Raw genomic sequence first — 24,947 nt, forward strand, 5'->3', positions numbered from 1 at the left:
CGTGATTACAGAAAGCGAGCCACAGAAGCCCCTCCCATGACGTGAATATCTGCGTGAATGTCTTGATAACTAGAATTTCACGTGTGAATGAAGCGAGTAAACTCAAAATGTTCAAGCCCCATTCATTCCTGAACCCACGGTCAGGAATGAATGGGGCTAGGCTAAATGCTAACACATTATAACGTGTTATAATGCCAATCTCTATGATAACAGACTTCTGAATACGGTGTATTGATGAATTATACAGAATAAGATCAGGAACGTAAAGTAAATAGGATAATAAATGGTTTGATGTTAAATTTACTTTTTTGTTTTTGTTGTCAAAATGATTTAAAATCACCCTTACCACAAACGAAATCGTAAATCTCACACAACATCCAAAGGCTTCAGTGTATATAACCATTATCCTAAGCTAGTTGTATTGCATAAGTACGACAGTATCTCCGATGATAGATATTTGTAATTCCTCCAGGAGGCGTTGGATGGGAGGTGGAGGTGTTGTTCAGATACCTGAAATTCTCCAATCACAGATATGAATCATTATCATTATGACTCGCTGTTGTCAAACCTGTTCCTGTCCCATCACAGTAGAGGTGTGACCTACAGCGAAACCCCATCAGATCTTTAAAGCTGCCGCATGCTCGCTCTCAGGGCAGGGGTGTGAATGTGTCTGATGATGACAGCAAATTTAAACTTTATTGAGATTAGTGCATATCTTACACATACAGCTCACTTCATGACTTCTATATGACTGACTCATCTTTTCACCTTGACTAAACATTCACAGGTTTATGTAAGCTGTTTGTATTGTAGCTTTTGCTTTAATAATATGTCTTTAGCATGAGAGTTGTTTTGTTTCAGCCTCAATTGTCTCTCATACTTTTAAAGATTTTGATGTTAAGTGACATGTTTTGTTTGGAACTATTCATTGATATCAAAACATGTTCCTGAATATTTATTTTATGATGACATTAAGTGGGGGATAAAGAGGTGACAAGTCTTTATAGATTCATCAAAAAAAATACATTCACACTGATCACAAGTTTGCCATGTCTAGTTAAACCAAGACTTTAAAGAAAGATTTTCCTTTTCATTCAGTCTAAATTAAACCTGCAGGAGGTCCAGTGATGATGATATTGCTGAAGCACACAAGCCCTGTTATACTAGAGACCTGACCTGAAAGCTTTCACCAGACCCGAAGATGGCACTTTTTGTTTCGTTAGACAGGTTAACCGGATCTCAATTCAGCCGGTTTAGATTGTGTGTGACATCACATCCAGCAATTGTCCTCTACCTGCATTAGAAGTCAAACAAATAAAGGCATGAGAGGAACACGCTTTCTGATTCCACCCATAACATAGACACATGCACAGGTACACACCTAGGTTTGGTAGGTTGGTTAAGTCCTCCCGGACTGGATGGGCAGGTCTGTGTCCACACCCGTATCTGCTGTGGAGAACGCAACTATCATTAAACACTTTGTGTGTTTACTCAACTCGGAGCTCACGGAGGAATATTCCAGCATTGCTCAGCAAGTCTGTGATCGTAGCACAGCTCAACACTCATCTTCAGCAGGTACGTCCTCAAATGTCCAAAACTAATACTGCTCTGTCATCATGTGAGGGTTAAGATTGATTTGTTTATTCGGTATTGATCTTTATCTGAACTGTACATTAGCTCTGCTAGTGAAAGTATCATTATTTGGCCTTCAGCTTTCGCTTGCTCAAACTGTGTTTACTCATGACGGGGTCACATTGAGTCACTGTAGTGCTTGTGTAGGGTTCGCTTTTGAAGAAGAAATGCTTGACTTGACATTGACTAGGCTCTGTTTGAACTTTATTTTAGTCCAGAAATAAGTGTAATAAGAAGCGTTGAGTCATAGTGTACGTTAAAGATAATGAGAGTATTGTTCACTCTAAAATGGCTGAATCATGGATTCATTTTAATCCATGATTGGTAAATATTAGACAGAGAACACATGCTGGATTAAAAATGACCCAATGATGGGTTGTTATATCATGGGTTATAACCCAGCATGGGTTCTGTCCAATATTTATCCATTATGGGTTCAAAATAACCCAGACATTTTTAAAGTGAGGAAGCAAACTGAGTATTAAAGATATTAATGAAAGTGTGATGATTTGATTTTAGGGGCAGTGTATTTAGTGGATTGTATTAATGTCTAAGAGTAAATATCATAATTAAAGTGTATTTCTGTTAATTCAGAAGAGAACAAAGCTGATCGGATTGATTTGTCTCGACTCATTTGTTGGATGTGATACCAGCAAATGTTGTGTTCTCTTCATGTGTTTTCTTTCTGGAGTTGATGGACAGGCTTTACTACATGGTTATGAAATGATACTCGGGAATCTCGCCGAATGGTTCACAGTTACAGCCCTTCAGAAGAAAAGCTGTTGTACTCAAAATACCTCAAATTATTAAGAAAATATCTATGGGCTGTGTGTCATCAACATGCCGTTACTGCCCTGTTTTCTGTGTTGAAGGAAATAAAGCGGGCAGTCAAGCAGGCAGAGCAATAATGAAAAGATTATTAAACAAGTCCATCATATAAAATCTCAACACTTCTGGAACGAGCATCACGCCCAAGCAGAATTATACTGTATGTGCTCAAGGAAGATTTGGGAATGGCAGCTGGTGCAGACTGAGGCAATAATAATGGCGTGATACACCTTCCGTAATACAAAAGCTATCATATATAAATACACATTCACACCTGAAGAGTACCTAAAATGGTGCATATTAGGACCTTTTTTCTTCTGACAGATCATAAAGATCTCAGCATCTGAAGGAGAATACATGTGCCATACACATCAAAACATTTAATTTCAATTAAACGTTTTATGGATAAATAAGGAAACAAGCTTAAAAATATGAAATACTATTTCTCACAATGGGTCCATATTTAAGATTACGTTTAAACACACCTAAAAAGGTTCACATTCTTGAAAGTAAAGAATCAATTCTGACTTTCATAACAAGATGATTTGTCATGTAAAATGATTCAGATTATACAATAAATTATTATTTTATTGACGTACCAAACATGATTATTTTGTGGGATCACAGTGAGAAACTTTTTGTACTGTAGTTAAAAGAGTACACTAAATATCAGTGGCGGTTCTAGGGAGGGGCCAGCGGGGGTCAGTGCCCCCCTTGTGGGCCCCCTAAATGTGGGGTGTGAAATTATTTTTACAAACTTTTTTGTGATCGTTGTTTTTTTTACATCCGTTATTAGACAGTGGCATAAACATGGGATTTGGAAAATTATATGACAAGAATAAGGTCTAAATGTAACTGGCCCCTCTAACAGTACAATTGGCCCCAGAGTGGCCCCCCCAGTTTAAATGGTCTAGAACCGCCATTGCTAAATATGTGATAAGTTTAGTCACAATTGACCTTTCTATTAAATTTAAAAAAATTTAATTTATAAATTCAACACAACTGTAAAGGTAAAAACGACAAAAATCAAGGCATTGTTTTGGCAGCTGAATTAATCTTTATATTATGGTTGAATGTATGCTGGTTTAATTGTGTTTTTAATCCCAAACTCTGTGACAATTTACCCCAGTATCTATTTCTGTTCTCACTAACATGCCATGTTAAAGAATAAAGCAGTGGTTCACGATTTTATGTAACTTCAAGCTTTTGTAAAAATTTTTTAAACATTGTTGAATGCATTAGCTGCAGCGTTTATTTCTCATTGCTAATGTTAGTTTTTAAAAATACAAATTTTCGTGTTAGATCATCATTGTGCATAATGTAATTTTAATCAATACAACTTTAGATTTTTAAAATTGTATTCTATATTAACTAGGATGAATTTTGTGCATGTTTACTAGTGTGGTTAACTATAATGTAATCTTATTGTAAAGTGTTTATGTTTAATTTATTCATTTAACCTCTGAACTGTCACCCCCGTTTTTTTAAGTGTGGGGGTGAAAAAGTTGATATGCACATTCAAAGTAATATACATCTGACATTTTTAGAAGCCTAATCTTGGTCTTGTTTTAAAGAAGACATTTTAGGTGAAAATATTAAGCAGAAAAAATGTTATAGAAGTTTAAATGTATTTTAAGAAATAAAAATAATGCAATAACATATTATTGTATAAATAAAATAAAATAAAAATGTAAATGTTTCACAAAAGAAACAATGTAAACATGATGGCTTCAAGTTTCAAGTTGTGATCCATATTTCAATTTAAAAATCACATAAAATGTGGTTTATGACTTTTTAATGGTTTTACCAACCATGCCACTAAGTGTCAACAGTTTGCTGCATATTCTTGTCATAAGTTAATAAATGACTGTCATTGCATTATTATTACTGCAAAATATGAAAACAACATTCGCTTTCCAATGATATGTAGTTTGTCAACATTTTTTTGAAGATATCTAATGGGATATAGTGTTATGAATATATAGACGGTTTCAGCAGTAACAACATAAACAAGCGGCTGTCGCAGTCCGCAGTAACTTCCGGTAAACTCCGCTAATAATAAATAACAACAAAGTACTTTAAACGTAGTTTATTTTTTATAACAAGCAAAAAAACAACACATAGATTACCTAGGAAACCAAAAGTGAAACAAAAAACTGCCAATACATCATTTCATCACATCAGATGACCTTGAAAGATGAAAACTTCACTCTTAGAGCTTTCTAGTGATATATAATTTGTCAAGATTCTTTAGGTTTAGAATAGGGTTTTAGTGTCATAAATAAGTATAAACATATTATGACCATTTACAAAATGACTCACACTACGTCATAATTCTCCCAAAACCCTGATGATATATGAAAACTAAACTCTTAGAGCTTTCCAAAGATATCTAGTTTGTCAAAGTTTTTAGGTTTATAATAGGGTATTAGTGTTATAAATATGTATAAATAATGTGGGGCTGCCTGTGGGCCCGTGACCTGAAAAGGACTCACACTATGTCAATTCTATTCCAAAGTGATGATGACAAATGAAAACTACACTCTTAGAGCTTTCCAACGATATAGAGTTTGTCAAGATTTGATACGAATTCAAATGCAAAACATTGAAGTAAATGTAGGCGTCACGCTGGCGGGACAGTGACATTTAGCAGGATTATCAATGTTTTGAGGATAACTCTTTTCATAAATGAATCAATTACTTTCCCTTAATAAATTATTTTATAAAAGACTGTTGAAATATGTATTCTAGAGGCTTAGACCTTTCCAATGATATATAGTTTGTCAGATTATAATTTACATCCAAAATGTTGAAGTAAACTTAGGTGTCCCGTATACGGAACAGGTGACAGTGAATTGTTAAGCACTGAATAATGCAACTATACAGTATATACACACAAACGGATAAATTTGGGTGTAATAAATGGACGTAGTCATTTTTGTGTATACAACAAATGTAAAAGCAGTTTCTCAAATCTGAGTAGAGACTGTTTAAGATTTACTGTAATGTCTTTAAACAGCACATGAATCATTCTTTACATTACCACTACAGACAAAACTATTTAGGTTTCTTCTCATGACAATAAAAGACATTTATAAGATTCGGTGTCTTTATTAAAACTCTCTCATTTCTTTTATTCAGGTGATTTTTGAAGAGAGCACTACACACAATGTCTGGCGGTGAGTCATGATGTTTTCTTTCATGATTTTACTGTAGTAAATCAGTCATTTATGGTGATAAATCCTGTTACGCTACATGTCACGCATAGCTTGAAACACCACACATAAAACTTTTATTGTTAGACTTTATTTCTGACATTCCCCTTTAATTTAAGGCGGTTGTAAATGTGATAAGTTTTTGTCTCGTTTATAGAAGGGGACAGAAAGTCTGTTCTAAAGACCACTAAAGTCCGCACGGCTCTGAAAGGAGACAACAGCTGGATACAGAGAGGTCAAGAAGCAAATGAAGAGGAAAAGGAAGAAGTGAAACCATGGTAAGAAAGACATGACAGTAACAGGACATAGAGTATGAATGATAAAATCTCAAACAATGATGATGTTCAGTGCCCGTATTTATCATAAAGATTTTTACTGAGTTTAAAACTTAAGTACAAAAGTGAATAAAATCTTTTATAAGAAAATAAGGAATCATGTTTTGCTTGTTTCTTTACTTTGTGTTTCTCATGTAATGTTGGCCTGCTTAATGTTAAATGGATCCAATTTTCACTGAAAGAAATGTATGATGCAGCAATAAACCAGCTCGACTGAAGAGCTCAGTTTCTGAAGGTTTTCCTTCTCTTTTAGGATCGCTGAGGTGCGAGCGACTCGCTCAAATGGTGTATTTGAAGAAACCAGTCCTGTTTCCTCACCCACAACTAAACTTCCTCAGCCCACAAACAACACAGAGAAGTACAAACATTTATCTACAGTCATTTCACTGATTTTACAGCTGATTTTTACAGTGTTTGTGATGTGTGTTTAACTTAATGCTGGTATTATTGCAGAGAGTAAAGTTGTGTTGCGGGAATAATCTTTCAATTTAAAGCATCATATCAGAGCTGTGAATCATTTGATTGAGATGAAATCACAGGGTTGGCATGAAGATGTATTGAGTCTATATTGGATGCTGGTTGGACAGCATAGTTATTGCACAGGCGAGCCTTAGGCTGGCCACAAAAGAAGGCCACTCTAAAATGTGCAGTTTTACTGTATTGAGGGGTCCGGTGGGGTCCAAAAACGAGACAGTATCTGGTGTGACCACCATTTGCCTCATGCAGTTGATCAGGTCGTTGATTTTGGCCTGTCGAATGTTGGTGCACTCCTCTTCAATGGCTGTGCAAAGTTACTGGATATTGGCAAGAACTGGAACACGCTATATGCAGACCAAAAGCATCCCTAACATGCTTAATATCACTTTCGGGAACACGAGTAAGGACACAAACGCAGGGTTCACACGAAAGGGTAACATTTAATATAAATAACATGAAATCAAACACGAGGAACAACACGGGCAGGTAAGAACAATGACTGGAACACTGGAAACAAACGAAACATCAGCGACAATCATCCGGCAAGTGAGTACAACACAAACAGGGCTATAAATACAGACAGACTAATGATGTGCAGGTGTGATGAGGAATCAATGAATTGTCCAGGTGACGTAATCAGGACAGACACATGACACGGATTTCACCGTGACACTTAATGGGTTACATGTCCGGTGAATATGCTGTGAATACTGCGGCCATGCAAGAATTGAGAGGTTTTCAGCTTCCAGGAATTGTGTACAGATCTTGCAACATGGGATTGTGCATTATCATGCTGCAACATTAGGTGATGGTCGTGGATGAATGGCACAACAATGGGCTTCAGGTTGTCATCACAGTATCTCTGTGCATTTAAAATCCCATTAATAAAATGCTCCTGTGTTCGTTGTCCATAAATCCACCCCCACCATGGGCCACTCTATCCACAATGTGGACATCCGCAAACCATTTACCCACATGACACCATACATGCTGTGTTCCATCTCCCCTGTACAGTGAAATCCGGGATTCATCCGTAAAGAGAACACTTGTCCAAAGTGCCAGACAGCATTGAATGTAAGAATTTGCACACTCAATTCGGTTACGATGACAAACTGCAGTCAGATCGAGACTCAGATGAGAATGACGAGCATGCAGATGAGTCTCCCTTAGACAGTTTCTGCAGAAATTCTTTGGTTATGTAAACTGATTGTTGCTGCAGCTGTCTGAGTGGCTGGTCTCATACGATTATGAAGGTGAAGATGCTGGATGTGGAGGTCTTGGGCTGGTGTGGTTACATGTGGTCTGTGGTTGAGAAGCCGGTAGGATGTACAGCTAAATTCTTTGAAACGCCTTTGGAGAAGCCTTATGAACATTCAGGTCACGGGTAACAGCTCTTTTGGACATAGTCAGCATGCCAATTGCACACTCCCTCAAAACTTGCAACATCTGTGGCATTGTGCTGTGTGGTAAAACTTCACATTTTAGAGTGGCCTTTTATTGTGGCCAGCCTAAGGCACACCTGTGCAATAATCATGCTGTCTAATCATCATCTTTATATGCCACACCTGTGAGGTGGATGGATTATCTCGGCAAAGGAGAAGTTCAGCTCATGAAAAATGAGGGCAAAAACAAAAGTGTTGCGTTTATAATTTCGTTTAGTTTAATAAATGCCGAGAACATTCGGTTTATATCATTAACTCATTTTTGACGCAGGTGGTGTTTAGAGGATTTTGCATTTGAACTCTGAGTGCTGTATGTTTTAAATTCCACTCCTTTAATAAATGACAAATAATTGAAATGCTTCATTTTGATTTTTCACAGAGCTAAAGCACCTACTTCTGGATACCTGATCAGGTAAAAAAATCGGAAAATCTCTCAAAACTAAACTAAACTAAAATCACTTTATACGACTTATATGAGAAACTTGACCTTTGCAGAGGTGTTTTCACAAAAACTGAAGCCAAGCCGACATCATCATCCAATGGATATGCGTAAGTGAATGATCATGTGATTTCTATTGAGTATAAAAACACAATGAAATCATACTGAATCAGGCTGAATAGATAAAACAAGATTTGGTCTGGAAAATAAATTTCTCACTGTTTCTTTCCTCTCCAAGCGGGGTGAAAACCTTCACCAAAAAGCCATCTGATAGTTACAAGCAAATGTAAGTGACTTATAAAATGCACCTAAACTAAAAGATACATTTGAGTACATATTTATATTTTGATATGTTTCTCCAGAGCTCCTCACACGATTCGATCCAGCAATGAAACAACGCTTCAGTCAGAAGCCTCTCTGAATGATGAAGAGATAGAAAAGAGGTATAATAACACAATGATTAAATTAAGGTGTTATACTGTATGATGTCATGTTCCTCTTTATAAATCTATCTTCTGTTCATATGTTTATTCAGGAAAGAAGCAGCCAGCAGCGTCCTGAAAGGATCAGCAGCCAGTCGCCGCTCATACGTACTGTCTGCTGCTAAAAAATTTGAGTAGGTTTAAGTGATTGATCAAAATGTCTTATACTTAAAGTCAGTTTTTGTACTATAGTATAGTACCATGAATTACTCCATTTTGTACATGCACCAAATACATAGTGTAGTTTTAACATAGTAATGCTGTGGTAATACGACAGTTTTCTGAAAACATACCATGTTGTTTTAAAACTGTAACACCACAATTCCTTTTAGGTAATTACCATGGTAAATTAATATGATAAATGTGAACTAGATAACAGACATGAATATTTTTGATTGAATGGATGCTTTAAGTATTTAATGATAAATCTAGACATCTAACTTCATGCTTAACTTGTCCAGTGCCCCAGAGATCCCTCAAACCTCCAGTCAGACGAGTGTCGCTTTTGTTGCTAAAAGGTACCCAAAATATTCGCCTGACAACACTATGTAGTTTTGCTCAGCATCATATCCTGATTGCTAAATAGTGCATATGTGGTTTATAGGGTTGTGATCAGTGATGATGAAGATGCAGTCACTTCTCTTCCATCTAAACCTCAACCAAGGTAAACTACACAACATTAGTATTAGTATTGATTCCAATATTGCTACAATGTTGCTCCATACTTTCTTTAATAAAAACATACAGGAGATGTAAAGTAGCCTACCAATAAAGTGCTTTTATGCAGTAGATGCATTGCTTTAATTCAGCCGTTTTATGTGGCTAAACCTACCCAAGTGAAAAAGTAGTACACTTCCATAGTGCACTTAAAGTGCATATTTTTGCACACTGTTTTTGTACTTAATATACTAAAAATTCATCTTTAATACTTCTTAAGATGTTCTTAAGATCATCTAAGTCACTGTGCTATTTTGAGACACCATAAATATGAACTAAAATGTGCTAAAAATTTATTTAGGTAACATTTGTTACTTGAACCCATCTTTGTATGCAAGTTGAGTTCAAGTTTAATACAAGTGTTAACTAAATATATTTTTTAAGTATGTGCATTTTAGTTTATATTCATGGTGTCCCAAAATACACTTAGTACACAAAAGTACACTTAAACAATCTTAAAGGTGACATTGAATGATTGAACGATTTATCCTTGTTCTGTGATGTGCCATGTAGACAAAATGTTTTTGTTTGGGTCTGTAATGCCTTAGAAGCTTCCTAAAAACCTCTCTCAGATAGCTCTATTAGGGGGGGATTTTAAACAAGTGGTTTTGCACCTATTTGGCTCCCCATACTGCCTTAATTTGCAATCTCATTACTGATTGGCTGACTTTGCTGCCACTCAAAAAATTTAGCCAATTATTTTAAAGTGGAGGGGCAGTTAGATGCCTGTGATGTCATAAGCATCAGTTTTTCAGATTGGGCCGTTTTCTGGCTGACATTTCTAAAAGAGGAATTTCTATGAGACTGAGATGTTTAGCATGTTTAGCACTTTTTGTATGTTCATGAATGCGGGTAGACTACCATTATTCAACAAAGACAAGGTAAAAATGTTTATTTCATTCTCTGTCCCCTTTAAGAACATCTTAAGAATTTTTAGTATATTAAGTACAAAATTAGTGTGCAAAAATAAAGCACTTTATATGGAAGTGTACTACTTTTTCACCTGGGTAAACTAAAACTTCATCTAATCAACTGCTGACTCTTACTTCTTCTTCTTCTCTGTTTCCTTCTATATTTGTATTTACAGAATTAAACCTGCCTCACTAGTGAAAGATGTACCACCTGAAACTAAACCAGAACCTAAACCTATACCCGAACCTACAACACAACTTAAAACCGCAGTTGAAACCAAAACAGCTATTGAAGCCAAATCCTCAACAACTGGGACTAAATCTACAACAGAAGTTAAACCAGCGATTGAAACTAAACCAGTGGCTCAAATTACAACAACTGGGACTAAATCTACAACAGAAGTTAAACCAGCGGTTGAAACTAAACCAGTGGCTCAAACTACGACAACTGGGACTAAATCTACAACAGAAGTTAAACCAGCGATTGAAACTAAACCAGTGGCTCAAATTACGACAACTGGGACTAAATCTACAACAGAAGTTAAACCAGTGGTTGAAACTAAACCAGTGGCTCAAACTACGACAACTGAAACTAAATCTACAACAGAAGTTAAATCAGCGGTTGAAACTAAATATACAACACAAACTAAAACAACTACCGAGTCTAAACCCACACCAGAAGTTAAACCAGTGGCTCAAACTACAACAACTGAAACTAAAACTACAACAGAAGCTAAGCCAGCGCCTGAAACTAAACCAGTGGCTCAAACTACAATAACTGAGTCTAAATCTACAACCCAAATTAAAACAACTACCGAAGTTAGACCTACACCAGAAGTTCAACCGGTGGCTGAAACTAAATCTGTAACAGAACTTAAAACAACATTTGAAAGTGCAGCAAAAGTTGAAACAAAACCAGCAGCTGAACTTAAACCAGTGACTCAGACTAAAACAACTACCGAGTCTAAACCCACACCAGAAGTTAAACCATGGGCTGAAACTAATTTCACAACACAAACTAAAACAACAACTGAAGTTAAAACCACATCAGAAGTAAAACCTGTGGCTGAAACTAAATCTACATTCCAAACTAAAACAACTACAGAGTCTAAACCCACACCAGAAGTTAAACCGGTGGCTGAAACTAAACCAGTGGCTCAAACTACAACAACTGAATCTAAATCTACAACACAAATTAAAACAACTACCGAAATTAAACCTACACCAGAAGTTAAACCATTGGCTGAAACTAAATCTACAACACAAACTAAAACAACAACTGAAGTTAAAAGCACATCAGCAGCTGAAACTAAATCTACTAAAACTACACCTCAGATAAAAGTAACTGAATCGACCCCAGAGACAAGGTATGTTCATAGTAATATACACACACACACAGAGAGAGAGAGAGAGAGAGAGAGAGAGAGAGAGAGAGAGAGAGAGAGAGAGAGAGAGAGAGAAAGAGAGAGACTATATGTCTATAGTGAATATTGATATGATATTAATTTCTTATTGATGATGAAATGTTTCTCTTTGTTTATGACTTTGCAGTCCTGAAAGCCTGACAGCACTTTCTGATACCCTGATATCTTTCAAGACAGAGCCTGCCAGGTACATGATGATCTGATTCATTGATAATAATCAGAACTGTCATATAAAGATGACTAATAACTCATGTGAAAATGAATTCAATTCAAATAATATTCATGAAGTCCGTGTATTTAAATGTATTCGATTTATTGTCATGTTATAAATACAGTGTTGTCTCACATCATTACCACAGTAAATGTCACACTGTCATCATGTATTCATCAGATAATACAATCAGTTTTTTTCTGTGTATTAGAGCTGACCCTAAACAGAGCAGTGGTGTGCAGAATGAAAATCTACTAGATCTCTGGGAGAGGTCTGTATTCAATCATCTCTTGTGTTTCACTCTTTATCATGAGCTGAGATGACACTGGAGCAGTGGTTCTCAACCTTTTTCACTTCAACGCCCCCTAGTTGCCCACAACAATATTAAGGACCCTCAGTCACTGATTTTGTTTTCAAATAAAATTACGTAAGGCTTAGAATGACTAGACAAATGTATTTTTGCTACTAAAATGGCCAAGAAAATAAGACACATCTTGATTTTTGCTTGTTTTAGCTTATTTTAATGCTTGTTTAGTCCTATTTTGAATAATTCATCTTGAAGCCCATTAGAAATCTGCTGAGGCCCTTCAGTGGGCCCTGCCCCCTGGTTGGGAAACACTGCACTAGAGGAGATTAAGGGGCCAGTCACACCAAAAGCGTTTATGGCAGTTGCAGGCACCTTTTTTGACTGATATTCTATGGGCAGGGCGCGTTTGCGTGCTGTTTATGCGCGCTGAGCGCCTTGCGGTTTTTTGCTGCCTGCCGCGCACGCGTTTTTGAAGGAGCGCTGAGAGCGGAGAAGCGCCCGACGTCATTCGCGTCTTTCCATTGTCCAATCGAATGAGGGGAGAGGCGGGCCTGACGTTGTGGTGTGGGAAGTTTACAGTTGCTTTGAAGAACAGGTGTTGTGAGCAATTCGGTCCCCCCGAGCAATTCGGTCTCCCCTAGGACCCTGATTGGTATCTAGCACTAATGCCTGCTCAAAAATTTGTCATTGCAATATCTCGTCTGCATACGCGACTAGCAAGCTAATTATGTTGTACCAAATAGAAGCATAACATTTTTTAAAAATAAAAGTTAACTAAAAAATAATATAATAAACTAATATTCATGTTGCAGACACCTCAGTACTTTTGTGTCATCATCTGCTTTACAAAAACAATACTTTTATTTTTTGTAAATTATTAACATACCTTACGGAATATATTTTTTAATAGTAAAAGTGTAGAAATCATAGCTTATAATTAAAATTTAAATGTGTGATTCAACTTTGTATAATCATGTTTTGTATAAGTAATTAATGAGTAAGTAATTGTATAAGTAGACAGTCAAGAGTTGAAATGGTACAGTATAATAATCTAAATAATAAAATGACTCAAGCAATGTGTAGATCTCCCACATATAGCCTCATTTATATACTACTATATGAAACATATCATTTAAAAGACATCAATTGTAATTTTAACAACGTTCTAACTACATAAATCATAACGCGATTTTGTAGGAATTGTAATAAGGCGCTAAGAGGAGTTTTTTCAGCCAATGGAATCACGCGGGGTCCTAGGGGAGACCGAATTGCCCGGGGGGACCGAATTGCTCATGACACCTGACTCCACTCGCTCACTCTCTCCTGCGTGTTTGTGCACCTCTCACCCTCAAACAAGGTCAGAGCAAGCGTTTCTGCTAATATGACAGTTAACAGAAAAAGAGCGCTCACGCTTCAATATTTGATTGACAAGACAGCTGACTCGGTGGTTGCTTAGCAATATGAAAAGCCGCGTCGCACTGCTCTTTTTTTAAAAAAAGGCAGTGCATCGCGCCTTGCGTTTGCAAGCGTTTAAAGCGCTTTTGGTGTGACTGGCCCCTAAAGCTCCATATAGACTATTTATAGACTACTCTCAACCCAATCATCTCTACCCAATCTCTACATATGCTCATTATTATTTCTGGTTTTGTTTATTCTGTAGTAAACCTGAACTGGATTTGCTCAGTAATGACCTGCTTAAAGATGACAGGTGAGAGAGGATATATATGCAAATTTTATATTCCAATTAGTAGTTTTATAATTCAGATGCCATACACATACACATACATACCATTACACATCATGTTGAAATCCAAAGAAATTCTGGAGCAAATGAGAAAGTAGTTGAGATTTATCAGTCTGAAGAAGGTTATAAAGGCATTTCTAAAGCGTTGGGACTCCAGCGAACCACAGCAAGAGCCATTATTCACAAATGGTGAAAACACGGAACAATGGTTAACCTTCCCAGTAGTGGCCGGCTGACCAAAGTTACCACAAGAGCGCAGCAACGACTCATCCAAGAGGTCACAAAAGACCCCAAAACAAAATCCAAAAAACTACAGGCCTCACTTGCCTCAGTTAAGATCAGTGTTCATGACTCCAATAAAAGAAAGACACTGGGCTAAAATGACCTCCATGACACAGTCTCAAGACGAAAATCGCCGCTGAACAAAAAGAACATAAAGGCTCGTCTCAATTTTGCCAGAAAACATCTCGATGATCCCCAAGACTTTTGGGAAATACTCTGTGGACTGACGAGACAAAAGTTGAACTTTTTGGAGTGGGTGTGTCCCATTAAGTCTGGCGTAAAAGAAACACATTATTTCAGAAAAAGAGTTCAAATCATCATACCAACAGTAAAATATGGTGGTGGTGGTGTAATGGTCTGGACCTGTTTAGCTGCTTCAGGACCTGGAAGACTTGATGTAATAAATGGAAACATGAATTCTGCTGTCTAACATAAAAATCCTGAAGGACAATGTTTGGTCACTTGTTCATGAACTCAAGCTAAAGCGAACTCGGGTGCTGCAGCAGGACAATGATCCAAAACACACCAGAAAGTCCAGCGCTGAATGGCTGAAGAAAAACTAAATGAAGACATTGGAGTAACCTACTCAAAGTCCTGACCTCAATCCTATTGAGATGCTGTGGCATGACCTTAAAAAGGCAGTTCATGCTCGAAAACCCTTCAATGTGGCTCAATTACAAAAATTCTGCAAAGATGAGTGAACCAAAAATCCTCACACAGCGCTGTAACAGACTCACTGCAAGTTATAACGAATGCTTGATAGCAGTTGTTGCTGCTAATGGTGGCCCAACCAGTTATTAGATTTAGGGGACAAGCACTTTTTCACACAGGGCCGTGTGTGTTTGGATTTAGTTTTGCCTTTATAATAGAAACCTTCATGTATGTATTATTAAGTTTAGGACTAAGGCTTCATTAAGTCTAAGGGGCAGTTTCCCAGACAGGGTTTAGATTAATCCAGGACTAGTTATATTAGGACATCCAAGTAGTTTTTACAAACAAACCTTACAAAAAAAAAACACTGATATGCATCTTGAGACAAAATAATGGCAGTACAAGGTGTTTTTAAATAAAGGAAGCTCAAACATGCATTTTAGTCTGGGACTAGGATAAACCCTGCCTGAGAAACCACCCCCCTGTTATTTACTTTATAAAATGATTCAATGTTTACAGAAATGTAATTTACAGTAAACATATAGAAAAATGTAATGTGCACGTTCATATAAAAGCGTAAGTGCATTCACTTTAATGTATAGTGATTTTGATTTCCTTTGCAGTCCTCTGCCCAACACCAAACAGACACAGAAAAATCTAGACCTGCTCATGGATGATACCATTCCTTTTGATTCTGGTGCCACCAAGTGAGTTTGATAATTTTTTCATTTTATTTTTTAAGCTTTAATTTTTACTTTATCCTTTTTTGGGGGGGGCTGGAGAATCCATGTGCATTACGGCAAAGAGATCTTGGCAACAAAAAATTCAAACCAGAGTAAATGAAGAAATCTCACGTGCTCACATTGAATATGAATTGATATTTTCCTCTCATTCTCAGATTCAGTACGGACTACACTTACACCAGAACATCTCAGGTTGTCAAAGAGTCAAGGGACTTCAACAGGTATGTCACCATGAGTGCTTTTGTTTCATCACATCAACAATCATTTTATTAGCATCTTAGCATCTTATCTTTAGCTTTTTCCTTTTGCTCAGCTGTTTAGATGCTTGCTCTCAAGAAAGAAGGAGAGCAATGTAATAATATTGCCACAGGGTCACAAAATTTACATACACCTTACATACTGTATAGGAAAAAAAGAGTATTAAATATAAAAGTAATAAACTTCATCTTTTAATACCCCAGACATGTGTTTGCTTTATTAGTAGAGCCGCTACTGTAAATGTGTTACAGTATTATTACAGTATATCTATCAGTGTGTTTCTAAACTCTGTGTAAAATCTCTCTCTAAAACCGTTTGGTTTTTCAGCTCTAATGATTCATTTGATCCATTTGAGTCCACAAAAAGGTATTGATCTCATCTTATAGCCCCCTCTCTCTCTCTTTGTGTTTCTCTCTCTCTCTCTCGTCCTGAGTAAGTTTAACTCAACCTAAATCGTCTGACTATTGTTTCTATTTGTTCTGCGCTGCATTTGATTACCTGTAAAGTTGATTTGTTTTGTATTTTATTAACAGCATGTCCACAGATGCTTTGGTGTCTCTGTCTGAGGACGTCACTCCAATTAAAACTACAAGGTAAAAAGATGAATCAATATGAGCAGATGTTGTTGTAAATTCAGATTATATTAAGGTGGTAAGAACGGTCAATAGCATAATGGGTTAAAGTCACGTAGGAGGTATCAGCAATGTAGTTTGAGTCAAACCCAACCCTTAAACTCCACCTGAGCCTTAAATATAAACAGCGAACACCTTAACGCACCTTTACACGTGCACATGTTCAGACATAATTGAAGACTCCATCATTTAACAAATATACATATTAAACATCTGAATCTTTACAGGAGGAATTGGACTGTGAACATGGAGAGGTACGTTCTGATGTTTTATTGTGTAAACTTCATGAGATTATTTACTGTCACTGCCAACCAACCCTGTTTATTCTGATGAGGTATTTGAATGAATAAATTGAAACTGTTAGATTATGTCACATCATGTTATTTAATATGAGAAAGAATCAGATTTATAATATCAACAACATGAAAAATATTAAGATTTGATCAGATGGTCAAACATCAATGATTTTCATCATGAGATTCATCACAGCTCACTAACGCTAACTAAACATTCATAAATCAAACGCTGATATATTGAACTGTTCAGAAAATAAATGATTTGTTTATAGACAGAGATAGATACTAGTTAATATAAAATGTTTTAAAGAAGATAAGTTCAAAATCTAATTTTAAATCTAAACTGATATAAATAAACAGCTGTGTCTATAATTGAAGCATTCGCGCTGTTGAAAGCATCTTTAATAGTCAATGTATTAGTCACACATGTGTGGTTTCATGGGCTAAACCAGATTTTCCTGCTTTATCTCCATTGAGAATAAGAAGATGGAGCAGTGAGACATATGGGCAGGTTTTCTAGGATAGCCCTGCATTATGTCTTGGGTTACCTATTGTTAAAGATCTTGCTGTAAACGTGTCAGCTAATGAAACAAAAATACTGCCTTTTCTTTTCACCTCGACTTCCATTAAAACATTGCCCTATTAAAATAAATCATATTTAAGTCTGTTGTGTACGGTCATGACTCACGTCTTATGATGTTTAATGCAAACTTACTAACACATTTATTCTTTTAGCACAACTAGCACTAAAACAGAAGACCGTTCTGAACAGAAATTACCAGAATCTGAATCCAAGAAGTATGTGGGATTATTATTACTTATTATATTATAACCAAAGAGTTTGTGTTTACCTGTTTAATGTCTGCTTTATACTTTGTCTGGATTCAAGGAGCTTCGTCTATCTTAAAGAATATGTAAACAATTCACATCTTGATAACAGGTAAACTACACACATTATTTCATTTCAAACATACAGAATGAACGTGGCACAACCTAACAATAGAAACAGGAAGTGTGTGAATTTTTTAATTGGTCATGTAAGGAATAATTGACGATGTGTATATATGTATATAATAACTGAATATATGTGTATATATATATATATATACAGTTGAATGAAATTAATTGGAATGCACAACCAAAAAACAAGATTTCTGAACAATTAAAAATACGGTGGTTATCTCGTTTTGCAACGAAACTCTTCATATATATATATATATATATATATATATATATATATATATATATATATATATATATATATATATATATATATATATATATATTACACATCATGGGTGTACATTATTTTAAAATAATTCAACGGCCGGTCGTCAATTATTCCTATTATACCACCACAGACATTGCTCTGGAGGTTATTTTAAGATACTTGATAGGTCAGGTGTGCGTTTATCAAAAAACAATTCATACCTCAACCAATCAGAAAGCATTCAAAAGCCCTGTGGTATAAATTTGACTAACCCATGATGTTTTCTTCAGCTCTGAGTATGTGACTTCGGCAACCTCCAGCTACAATTACAGCAGCCCCAGTTATTATTCAAGGTATAACAGAAATACATACAGTATAACAGGTCAGGGGTCATAATCATTTGTGTAATGTTTTATCCAGCAGCATGTGTAACCTCTTTAGTCACAGAAGTATTTTTTAACGATAAAATATTAATTTTACACGAGAAGCACAAAAATAGTAAAGCACTTTATGATGTTTTTATTCAGATACCCAAACACAGTTATTTAGTGGAGGTCTTTAATAGATAAATACTTTTTTATTGGTTGAAAGTTGATTAATTTTTGACTGGTTGATGCTGGATGAGACAAATAGAGAGATGATGTAATAATAAATGCACTGTATGTTACATAACACTGTAAGGGTGGAGATCGTTTCCTTTTAAAAGAGTGAAGAAACGGGATAAAAAGAAAGATCAGAGATATCGTATGATGTCATATGAGCTCTGACCATTGACTTGATTTTGTCTTTATAGTCGTGAAGGAAGTCCTTGTACATACTGTGGAGAATTGATGGGAAATGACAAGATCACCCTCGAGCACCTGAACATCTCCTGTCACCCATACTGCTTTAAGGTACAACACACAAAGACACCTGTGTGTGCAGATTATACAGTACAGCCCTACTTCATGTCATGGTATACAGCATGTTTTAAACAGAACGTGTATTGAATGTCGTCTTTCTTTTTTCTCCACACTTCAGTGTGGTATTTGCAGTAAACCGATGGGTGATTTACTCTACAACATGTTTCTGCACCGCGGGACCGTTCACTGTGAGAGCTGCTATTATAATGTCCTATAAGCCAATCGCATCCTGGACAAATGAATAAATCCTTCATTACTATAGATGACTTATAGATTTGATCTTCACTGATACAAGAGCTAATGTGAGCATCTATCATATAAATCAATCTGGATCTGCAGAATGCTTTCATATAGTGGGAGGAACTCTTGTTTTTGGGGATTAAGTTATTTTCTGCTATTTTGTTCATGAACAAGTTTCACTTTGAACAAGTTGATTGTTGTATTTAATAAACATAAAGCCATGTTAAAAATTCAGTAACTCTGAATATTGGTCTGTTGTTATTCAAATATGTTTTCTGTGTTGCTAAATTACAGCATTCTTATAAATAAACACAGTTTTATTCACTTTTTATTGTAATTATTACAAATTGTGCAATAGAAAATATATAAATACATGGCATTAAAAATACTGAGGTAAACAAATGCTTATAAACTTGAAATAAACAGTTGCCAGAATGGGTTAAAATATGGACATAAGTATAATGATGCAATGGTTTTCTTTTAATTATGGCGTGAAATGTAATTGATAAAAATCATGATGAAGTGTGTTCATCACAGCTGCAGTAATATTCATCTGTAACATGATGAATTTAATCAAAAGAAGGATATTTTAATAAGAAGATCATTGTGATCTGTATATAATGTGTGACTTGTATATGCACACATTCACTTCAGGATTGTCTCTTCAGTATGAGATTGAATGATGTTTGGTGAAGGCTCATTCTTCATATGTGTGATGTAAACTCATTGACCTTTAGCTCTCCTTGCAGCGATGTTCTGCATGTGCTGCCATAGTAAAGATGGGTCAGACGCATTATGTCTGATGAGCGACTCTAAACCTTCGGCCTGATCCAAACTCTGCCAGTAGTCCTGCGGCCACATCTGGAGCCAGCTAAGAAGAAACACATACACAGACAGAGTCATATTACAAGCAGTACCTGTCATTTAAAAAAAAAAAATCACTCCGCCCAAGTAGCAGTGCTTCGCCTTTTGAGAATATAGTTCCCAGTATGTATACAGTTAAAAGATGACTGTGTCTCATATGTCCTTGTTATTTGTACACGGTGTGACTATACAAATCACAACATATAAATAGGAAAATGTTGGCGTTATTTTGTCACTTATTGGGAGCAGTATGCTAGCTGGAGCCATTTACTTCCAGTCTTTGTGCTAAGCTAGGCTAACGGTTGGTGCGTCAAACAGAGTTGCATGATGAGAAAGGTATGTATGGACTTATCTAACTCTGGGGGATATGGTAAATAAGCTCCTTTAATTCTCATACTTTTTTGTTGTGATTATTTGAATACAATTTTTGCAAGGTTTACCTAGCAATAAATATTAACACACATAACACAAATTTCAAAGTAATTGTTTAATGAATATATATTTAAAAAACTTAAGGCCTTAAATAGTATAGTACCCAACCCTCCTAAGATCATAATATTACTGGACCACATGTCTGTAGGGGCTGCAAAAAAATGGATTCCTTACAGATCCTTAAGAAAGCATCCGTCACTTCCCTAAATTTGGAATTGCTGTTTTGGAAATGTATGTTCATACTGGCTGTTCATACTGCTTATCAAAGTTTGCAGCATTTTATTAAATGCTGTTTTTTTCCCACTGTACTGTAATGGCTTTGCAATGTATCGCGTTACACTGTCAGTCAAGGAGCGCATCAGATCTCGTTTATATGGGCTTTTTCCCTTTTGTGTTTTTAAAGAGATGTGCAATCACTGCTGTGATCTGAAATCATCACAACAAAGTCAAACGATCGCGATGAGACGATTATTTAATCATTGTGACAGCCCTAGTCATATGCAAAAGCTTGGGCACCCCAAACAATTTCCATGATTTTCATTTACAGTGAGGAAAATAAGTATTTGAACACCTGTCTATCAGCTAGAATGCTGACCCTCAAAGACCTGTTAGTCTGCCTTTAAAATGTCCACCTCCACTCCATTTATTATCCTAAATGAGATGCACCTGTTTGAGGTCGTTAGCTGCATAAAGACACCTGTCCACCCCATACAATCAGTAAGAATCCAACTACTAACATGCCAAGACCAAAGAGCTGTCCAAAGACACTAGAGACAAAATTGTACACCTCCAAAAGGCTGGAAAGCGCTACGAAAAAATTGCCAAGCAGCCTGGTGAAAAAGGTCCCCTGTTGGAGCAATCATTAGAAAATGGAAGAAGCTAAACATGACTGTCAATCTCCCTCGGACTGGGGCTCCATGCAAAATCTCAACCTGTTGGGGTCTCAATGATCCTAAGAAAGATGAGAAATCAGCCCAGAACTACACGGAAGGAGCTGGTCAATGACCTAAAAAGAGCTGGGACCACCGTTTTCAAGGTTACTGTTGGTAATACACTAAGACGTCATGGTTTGAAATCATGCATGGCACGGAAGGTTCCCCTGCTTAAACCAGCACATGTCCAGGCCCGTCTTAAGTTTGCCAATGACCATTTAGATGATCCAGAGGAGTCATGGGAGAAAGTCATGTGGTCAGATGAGACCAAAATAGAACTTTTTGGTCATAATTTCACTAAACATGTTTGGAGGAAGAAGAATGATGAGTACCATCCCAAGAACACCATCCCTACTGTGAAGCATGGGGGTGGAAGCATCATGCTTTGGGAGTGTTTTTCTGCACATGGGACAGGGCGACTGCACTGTATTAAGGAGAGGATGACCGGGGCCATGTATTGCAAGATTTTGGGGAACAACTTCCTTCTCTCAGTTAGAGCATTGAAGATGGGTCGAGGCTGGGTCTTCCAACATGACAATGACCCGAAGCACACAGCCAGGATAACCAAAGAGTGACTCTGTAAGAAGCATATCAAGGTTCTGGCGTGGCCTAGACAGTCTCCGGACCTAAATCCAATAGAGAATCTTTGGAGGGAGCTCAAACTCTGTGTTTCTCAGTGACAGGCCAGAAACCTGACTGATCTAGAGAAGATCTGTGTGGAGGAGTGGGCCAAAATCCCTCCTGCAGTGTGTGCAAACCTGCTGAAAAACTACAGGAAACGTTTGACCTCAAACAAAGACTACTGTACCAAATATAAACATTGACTTTCTCAGGTGTTCAAATACTTGCAGCTGTATCATACAAATAAAAGTTAAAAAATCATATATTGTGATTTCTGGATTTTTTTTATTAGGTCTCTCACAGTGGACATGCACCTACGATGACAATTTAATTAAACACACTGTTTTCCAAACTCGGGTTTCGCTGCTGACATGAACACAATCAAGCAAACTAAATCACAGAAGTGAAACATTATTAATGACGCGTGCGGGCGTGTTTGTGCTCATTACCATTAATGACAAGTGCTTGTGAATCTGGGTGCGACATACTGGTCAGTAATTTACCTGTCATTCCGATCGATGCTCTCCACAGATCCGTATCCAGGAGTGGGAAGTGGACATCCCATGTGTGATCCGTTGGCCATCTTTGGTAGAGGGATGGGGTTCTGTTCTGGATTCTTCTTGTGCGCTTTTAATGCGTTCAGCCGCTCGTTCTCTCGATCGCACACGAAACACTCGAAGCCGTTCAGGTAGTTGGGTTTACTCATATCATTAACGCCCCACTCCCTCGTCTCTAACCCATCCAACAGACGCAGGTTTGTGATCTTGGCAGGCGTTTTGTACTCTAAATAACGCGAGTACTCTTCATCGTCTCCATCCAGAGCCTTTATGTGTTCGGCCAGATCTCGAGGAGAGGGGAAATCGTGGATGAGGATGACGGAGCGATTGTTCGGCAGCCAGTCGGCCACTGAAGACGATCCTCTGTATATGGGCACACAGCCCTGATGCATGGGTCTCCAGAGCTTCTCGGTCACGTAGTCCGGACACAGGCCGTTCTCTAAAGCCAGGTGGAACTTATAACGGGCAACGAAGCTCATGAAGCGTCCGTCCTCACCGGTAGCCGTGCTGGTGTCCTCCAGATGTGCAGGCAGAGGTCTGTTGTTAAGACATTTCCCATACGAGTCGATCTAAAGAGAAGATACAACACACTTTCATGTTTTACTTAACAATATCTACAGAGATAGTATGGCTAAATGATGAACAGTAGGCACCTGTATGTATTTCATCAGCTCCTGCACGTATCGGTCCCTGTCCGAAGGCACATCGCAATGAGACTGCATGTAGAGGACAGGGGCAAGACCGGCCCGTCTCCAGCGGTTCTTCTCCTCCAGAGACACAGCGCTCGGTGTCAGAAGATAATCCAGCGACGGCAGCCACTGCAGGGTTAAAGGATAATCGGACTCTCTGCTGAATGTGGCCGTGTAGTTGAAGAGCCTGATGCCGACGCTGTGAGAGAGGAGATAGTTATTCATGGGCGACTCTTCGTGGAACAACGCCCAGGTTTGATGGGGCAAACGTGGCAGCGGGGCTTCGTAAGCCCTGAAGTCCGTGCCGTAGAAGATGATGGACGCCGTGCGGCGATACAGCTGGACTTTGCGGTTGCGCGTCACCATGCAGGATGAGCGAGAGCAGTCCACGCGCTCGGTGTCTCCTGGGAAATGAGGGAAGAGATTCGAGCTCCACCACAAAAGGATGGGTAGATCTTTATTAGCCCGACGGTCGTTGTTTCCAGGTCCACGGTAGGAGTTCACGGTGGAAAACTCCATATCTGTAAGAGCGCTCTGAGGCTGGAAAACATCACCGTCTACTGTTTCGTAAAGCTGTTCCTGAGCCCAACATGATACTGGGAATATTGCAACAAACCACAAACAGAGAGCCATAACAAACCTGAAAACAATCACAGCATTTCATTTAGATGTTCGCTTACAATTTAACCATACATGTCATGTACAGCAGATGGAGAATATTTGGGTGTTTATTTTGCTTTTACACAAAAACTTACTTAAAGTATTTTTGGACACTGTCTGTGAAAACCCACAATAAAGCCTAATATTTAAAAAAGACTTCAATATTAAATTGTTTAATCATGTTTAATATCTGGTTAGACATAAAATTGTTTTGAAAAGTGTCTGCTATTTGAATAAATATTTTAAAGGGTTTTTGTATTTAGCCTTCATGACAAAACCTTTTTAAGTGTTTATTCATTCTTTGGCCAACCAAAACTCAGCCAAACTTTAGACTGGATCACTTTCTGTAGACAGCATTCTTCTGCATTATAGTCTGAAAACTATGAAGGTTTTTATTGTATCCAAAACCAGTTTCAAATGAGCACCACTCTCTCAAACCTTACAAGCAACCTACCTAGACATCATTTTAGGCAAATAGTAAGCATTGTGTAGTTAGCATTGTGTTTTACAGCCTGTCTGCATAGACAGCATTAGCCCAGAAATGCTTTCTTGAGACAGTTCAAAAGATTTTGAGGCAGAATCAAAACTAACAACACAAACAAACTCATCTAATCGCATGATTTCTTACCTGGGTGAAGACGAACGCATATAGATAGTTTTATTGAATCATGATGCTCTGTGATGTGTGTTTCTTTCTGCTTCGAGGAATATCAGTGGGAAAAGCGGGACATTACTGCCATCTAGAGGTGTGGATGAGTATGGCATTTACAACGCAAGAAGGGGAACTACCATATTATAGATTTTACTATAAAGG

The 24,947-nt window shown here is 37.4% G+C and overlaps 2 protein-coding genes across 4 annotated transcripts; one reads left to right on the top strand and one right to left on the bottom strand.

Annotated features, from left to right (window-relative positions):
• The first annotated feature begins 1,436 nt into the window (after window positions 1–1,436).
• On the top strand, window positions 1,437–19,600 carry znf185 (zinc finger protein 185 with LIM domain). Of its 3 annotated transcripts, XM_073854064.1 has the most exons (26): window positions 1,437–1,575; window positions 5,602–5,639; window positions 5,833–5,953; window positions 6,264–6,368; window positions 8,309–8,341; window positions 8,425–8,478; window positions 8,607–8,654; window positions 8,731–8,811; window positions 8,904–8,984; window positions 9,312–9,368; window positions 9,455–9,514; window positions 10,655–11,720; window positions 11,781–11,845; window positions 12,030–12,089; window positions 12,325–12,384; window positions 14,081–14,128; window positions 15,721–15,804; window positions 15,996–16,061; window positions 16,426–16,464; window positions 16,632–16,691; window positions 16,958–16,984; window positions 17,762–17,824; window positions 17,916–17,966; window positions 18,527–18,589; window positions 19,030–19,129; window positions 19,257–19,600. In XM_073854064.1, exons 2-26 carry the CDS (start codon window positions 5,630–5,632, stop codon window positions 19,353–19,355), a joined length of 2,601 nt encoding a protein of 866 aa, XP_073710165.1. In that variant the 5' UTR covers window positions 1,437–1,575; window positions 5,602–5,629; the 3' UTR covers window positions 19,356–19,600. The 3 variants fall into 3 exon arrangements, with proteins under 3 accessions (XP_073710165.1, XP_055033393.2, XP_055033394.2); XM_055177418.2 differs by having other exon boundaries at window positions 10,655–11,845; window positions 19,257–19,598; XM_055177419.2 differs by lacking the exon at window positions 14,081–14,128 and having other exon boundaries at window positions 10,655–11,845.
• A 239-nt stretch (window positions 19,601–19,839) lies between these two features.
• On the bottom strand, window positions 19,840–24,912 carry fut11 (fucosyltransferase 11 (alpha (1,3) fucosyltransferase)). The gene is made up of 4 exons (XM_055177425.2): window positions 24,762–24,912; window positions 23,438–24,113; window positions 22,731–23,353; window positions 19,840–20,249 (listed from the first exon to the last, which is right to left on the bottom strand). Exons 1-4 carry the CDS (start codon window positions 24,779–24,781, stop codon window positions 20,102–20,104), a joined length of 1,467 nt encoding a protein of 488 aa, XP_055033400.2. The 5' UTR covers window positions 24,782–24,912; the 3' UTR covers window positions 19,840–20,101.
• Between the last annotated feature and the right edge of the window lie 35 nt (window positions 24,913–24,947).

The sequence above is a fragment of the Misgurnus anguillicaudatus genome, chromosome 16 (assembly GCF_027580225.2).
Source record: "Misgurnus anguillicaudatus chromosome 16, ASM2758022v2, whole genome shotgun sequence".
Lineage (NCBI taxonomy): Eukaryota > Metazoa > Chordata > Actinopteri > Cypriniformes > Cobitidae > Misgurnus > Misgurnus anguillicaudatus.